The sequence below is a fragment of the Gavialis gangeticus genome, unplaced genomic scaffold, assembly GCF_001723915.1.
Source record: "Gavialis gangeticus isolate Ggan-Ray unplaced genomic scaffold, GavGan_comp1, whole genome shotgun sequence".
Lineage (NCBI taxonomy): Eukaryota > Metazoa > Chordata > Crocodylia > Gavialidae > Gavialis > Gavialis gangeticus.
Genome location: NW_017729022.1, coordinates 78535038 through 78540584, shown reverse-complemented (window position 1 = coordinate 78540584; position 5547 = coordinate 78535038). Strand labels below are relative to the sequence as shown.

At 42.0% G+C, this 5547-nt stretch overlaps 1 protein-coding gene across 2 annotated transcripts in view; it reads right to left on the bottom strand.

Moving 5' to 3' along the window:
• MTPN (myotrophin) overlaps positions 1 to 5547 on the bottom strand; it is a 65201-nt gene that overhangs the window by 31631 nt on the left and 28023 nt on the right. For both annotated transcript variants that reach the window (XM_019515445.1, XM_019515446.1), the window contains exons 2-3: positions 5407 to 5520; positions 4603 to 4686 (exon numbers count right to left, since the gene is read on the bottom strand). In XM_019515445.1, the coding sequence (XP_019370990.1) occupies positions 4603 to 4686; positions 5407 to 5520 (198 nt within the window). The remainder of the gene's footprint in view (positions 1 to 4602; positions 4687 to 5406; positions 5521 to 5547) is intronic.

Here is a 5547-nt window from a genome sequence, read left to right as displayed (position 1 = left end):
TTTCTTAAAAAAAATTTAAAAAAAAAAAAAAAAAAAAAAAAAAAAAAAAAAAAACCCCACACACAAGCTAACAGGCTGTTTCCATACATATAGTTAAAATTCTGATGCCCAGACAACCAGACTTTATACATTATAGCAGTTTCTGTAATGTTAGCCAGGTTGTTCTGTATCAATTAATTTAAATAATCCTCCAAAAAGCTGGTAAACTCTTATTCAGCATAATCTACTTTTGGCCAACATTATTAACTTGAAGCAAAAAGAATAAGGCTAACTTATTTCCTGCTCTGGCTGACCTATAATTAACTAGCTCTCCTCAATCTCACTTCTGCCTCAAGCGATTACATAAGCAAACAGTACCCCAGATTTTTTTTTTTTTATTTTATTTCTCCACTTATTTACATGTTAAAAATTTAGTCGTCAGCAGCTACTGAGTTTTTATTTTAAAATGCAAGAAATACTCCCCAAATAGTACCTACACTAAGTGTCCTAGAGATAAACACACACACAGCACCATCAACTTCAGACCATTTTTGCCTCCAGTAAGAGCAGGATTTTCGAACCTTTCTAACAAAGGGGGGGAAAAAAAAACCTTTAGACAAGTTCAAGTACATTTGTTGTGATGGCAGTGTAAAGATCATCAAAACTTCACATCAGTACATCTTACGGGTAAGAAGCAAGGATCATTTTAAGTACAGACAAGCCAAAACTTGAGCAACCAGACAGCAAGTGACATGGGGCAGCAAACAGGGCAAGCAGTTTGAAAGGGAGCCTTTAAGCTTGGTGAGAGGAAGCAGAGAAAAAGGAACCTTTCGGGACCAGGCCAGCTTACAGGCAAGTTTGCTAGGGAAGGTCTGCTTGGGAAAAGGGCAGCCAGAGAAAGTTGACAGATCAAGAGACCCAGAGAAAGGGCGGAAGTATGTCTCAGTGCCAGAGCCACTACCACCGCCTCTGCTTGCACCCATGAGGCAGGACCGCTCACTGTCAAGGCATCCACCCAGGTCCTGGTTTGGTGCTGTGGAGACTGCGGCTTGCAGGTTCTTTCTGATGACAGTCAGGTGGAAGTGTGCCTGCAATGTGAGTGCTGCCTCCTCAGAGAGCAGGCAAGAGATGCAGGAGGAGGTAGTAAGGCATCCTCCAACCACGAAGACTTCAGTGATTCAGTGCTGAAGGAGACCTCTGAGACTGTGGAGGAAGACCTGCCAAAAGACAGCACTAGAGAAGGGAGAGGACATGGATTCCCAGGAAAGTGGAATCTTGTGACCTCTGGCAGCAAGGAGAAAACTTCATGTCCACCTGCAGCAGTATGCCTGGAGAACAGATATGGAGCCCTTGTACAGCAGTTCCCAAATTGAGTCGCGATCCAAAATAGGGTCACATCATCAGCAGATGGGGTTGCAATAAACAGGAATCTGGGGGGCACAAGCAATGTGTTGGGGGAAGGGGAGGGCACTGTCAATGTGGCAGAGGCAACACAGCAGAGGGAGACAGGGGGCCAAGGTGACAGAGCAGAAGGGACTGGTGTCCCCTCCCCCCTGAGATTTCCACACTAGCTCCAGGCTGCAGTCGCCTCAGTGACCTAGTGGGCAGGACCCGATACAGAAGGGAGCGCCATGCCACCATAGCTAAAAAAAGTGAGGTGCAACAGCAGCAGCATGGAGTTGTGCCCCTGCTGCTGCCACGTAGGCAGAGGGCACCTCAGTTTGGCAGCCATAGTGGAGTGGTGCTCCCTGCCACACCAGGTCACTCCTGCCGTGTCCAGTTTTGGGCCTGCCACTAGAGTAAGGATGTGGACAAAATCAGAGACAGAGACATGGAGGGCAAAAGCCACAAAAGTGGTTCAGGGGCTGGGGCACATGACTTCTGGAGAGGTTGAGGGAACTGGGCTTATTTAGTCTGCAGAAGACGACAGGGCAGGATTTAATAGCAGCCTTCAACTACCTGAAGGGTGGTTCCAAAGACAATGGAGCTAGACTGTTCTAGTGGTGGCAGATGACAGAACAAGGAGCAATGGTCTCAAGTTACAGCAAGGGAAGTTTAGGTTAGATATTAGGAGGAACTCTCTCAGCAGGAGGGTAATAAAGCACTGGACCAGGTTACCCAGAGAGGTTGTGGACTCTCCATCCTTGGAGGTTAAGACACAGGTAGACAAAGCTTTGGCTGGGATGATCTAGTTGGGGCTGGTTCTGCTTTGAGCAGGGGATTAGAGTAGATGACCTCCTGAGGTGCCTTTCAACCCTAATTTTCTATGGTTCAATATTGTATAAATTATGTCTCTTGCAGGTATGCAGGGACAGAATGTAGGCTTGCCAGAACTTGATACATGACATTCAGTCTTCTGCCAGACTAAAATTTGTTTAATTCATATCTCGATTGCCAATTAGTTTCTTTATTTTGTAAGAAAACAAGACTTCTGTGGCAGTACTAATATTCCTAAAGAATTTGGTTCTGACAGTTGATAGAAAAGTTGAATAATTAAGTATGTGGTCTGTAGCTGCTTTTTGTAATGCTGTTATATACACTACACATATGGGCTTTAATCTACATTGAATTTCTTATGCCTAGTACCTGAGACTTCTGCAAAGAAAACTGAAATTTTCTTAGGAAAGGAATGCTACATTAGAGTAGTCCGAGTCTAATCAAGAATGGCACCTCTAATTTGGACACCATGAAGCCTTGAAAAAAACCACGCATGATAAAAGTACATGATAAATATATACTTATACATTTCCTCTACACCAGTGTCTCTCAACTTTTTATGGTTCAAGGCACACTTACATTAATAAAAATTTTCTGCAGCACACCTGTTAAGGCATTCCCCATACCCATACTTAAGAGCTCGTTGCCACAGCAAAATTCCACAGCATAGCTGTTTATGAGGCTTGCAAACTGCGCATCCCGCACAGCCAACACATGCGCAGTAGATGAATTTCCATGTGCACAGCTGGTTCTCTCTCTTCCACAACCAAAACATGCACGAGTCTTCTGCAAATCTCTCAATACAGCTTATTCATTAGCGTTAAGTGGCTGAAGAACATTCTTCTCATGATGCCAAAGTTCTCAGGGCATACCAGTGAGCATTTCATGGCACATCAATTGAAAAATCACTGCTCTACACTACAGAATTCCAGGATGTGAAGGACTGATCAAAAGAGTATGTCAGCAGACTATAACATGTGCATGTATAACATTCATCTAAAGAATTCCTGTTACTGTAGTAACTTCTCTTTGATGTTGGCCACTTGCACATTAACCATGGGAAACTTCAAAGCAGTGTCCAGTTTACATAGAAGCAGGATCTCAGACCCCTGGAAGAGGTTCAGTTAAAGTTGTGGTGGCATATGATCTGTGATCGTAACAATCACTCCTACTGACATGTTACACGTGCACAGCAGAAGGCTTGAGTCTGGGACCAGGTTGGGGGTGGGAAAGAAGGAAATCATGACTTAAGGATTCCCCATCACTGGAAAGTAGCAAGCCAGGTGCCCAGCACATCTGGTTTGCAGTCCAGTCAACTGATCAGCACTCAGCCTCAGGGATGCATCAGAGCCCTTGGCTCTACAGCCACAAACAGATGAAAGGCCTTTAGTCTTTGCTCATTAAATTAAAACTGGGGTAGCACACAGCCAAGGAACTCTGCAAGAGCAGAGAGTCTGCCATGTTAGTCTGAAGTCAGGCGTAAGACAGGGTAGATATACCTTCTCCCTACTTTGTATTCAAATCACTCATTCTTCTTTATATACTGTTCCATGCTGCTCTTTCACAGCATCTGATGAAGTGAGCTAGAGCTCAGGAAAGTTTATGCTCCCTATACACATATCTTATTCAGTTAGCTTATAAAGGTACCCATCTACCCAACCTTTACTTCAACTTTGCAAGAGATCATGTCACCTAATATCTGGCAAGACCACAGTGCAGGCATCAATAACTGGTTTGATGAGTGGTTTGCCAAACTAACTATGGGTTATCTCCATTTGGCAGGTCATACCTGCTCAGTGCCACTCAACTACTAGCATGGCTTGCCACATTCTTGAATCCCTCAAGTACCTTCTGCCCCATTTTCTATATAAGTGAAGAATAGCCAGTGACAAAGTCAATATGTTCCTTTATAAACTGACACACATACTATGAGAGTGACCAAGCATGTACACAAGCTTTTGTGAACCCAAGTTCACTTCATCAGATGCTGTGAAAGGACAGAACAGAGCACAGTATAAAAAGTGGATTGAGTAATTACAATCAATAAGGGGGAAAGCAGGATGGAGGAGGTGGGGAGTATAACAAGGCATGCAAGCAAAGAACTGATAGGAACAAAGATGTCACAAAAGCTAGCCCAGGTAATGAAATAAGAATCTGCATTCCTATTTAAGCCGTACCTAACAGTCTAGTTTGCAGATGATTTCTTATTCCACAATGTCCTATTCAAATGTTTTTAAATTTTTTCTGCTCAAGAACAACAATCCTGAGGTTAACAGTTTGTGGTCCGATTACATGAATTACTCACTCATTTTGAACCCACTTATATTTGACCAAAGTCAAAGTACCATATCTCTATTAATAGTTAAGTCATCGTAAGATCAAGGGGTGGGTAAACGCATGTCTCACCTTTGAGAGGAGCAATTTCACACAGGAAACATGGCCCTCATAGACTGCAGATAGGAGTGGTGTGATATTATGTTTATCCGGAGCCTTAAAAAAAAAGTGAGAAAGGGACATTTTATTTAATGTACAAGTTAATAATATTAAAATTCTTCATCCTATTCATTTCAATGTTTATTACAATGAAGTAAGCCAAGTTTTTAATCCCCCTGAAATTTTATGATATTTCAACAAGCTAGAAGGAAAAAAAAAATTGGGACTTATAATAATGCCAAACAGTAACTGTTGCAGACTGCTAATTTTGAGGAAAACTTTCTTGGCTCATCTTCTCTCTAAAATAGCTGGGTTTAAGAAAATTCCAGTTTTGTGGTGCCACTATTGCAAAAAAGCCCACGGACAGTTCATTTGAGACATCAGCCTCAGTCTGACAAAGTCTTTTCCATATTTACATTAACCAATTACACAAAACAAAAAAAGTTTTTTGTGATATCTTTTGTTAGTCTAACTGTATAGTTGGGAAAGAAAAAGTCTGATAAGCTTCTGGGTATAATGCATCCTTCTTCAGATCTGAGAGAAAACAACAGATTAAGCTCCTCAGGCATGAAGAAAAGTGCTTTATGCCTGAAAGCTTATCATACTTCTCTCCCAGCTATACAGTTAGTCCAATAAAAGATACCACAGAAACTCAGCTTCATACATTTCCAGAGCCACCATGGCTACAGAACTCCAAGATTATTATATGGCAGGAAAAAAGAAAAAAAGAAAAAAAAAAAAATCAGTTTATTGTGCACCTGTAATTTGACTACATACATTGATATCAGCTCCTTTTAATAGCAGAAATTCCAGAATCTCAAGCTGTCCACAATCTGCTGCATAGTGAAGGGGTTTCCTCCCACCTTCCAATGTCCGGTTGACATCTTCACCCTTAAAAAAAGCAAAAAAAAAAAATAA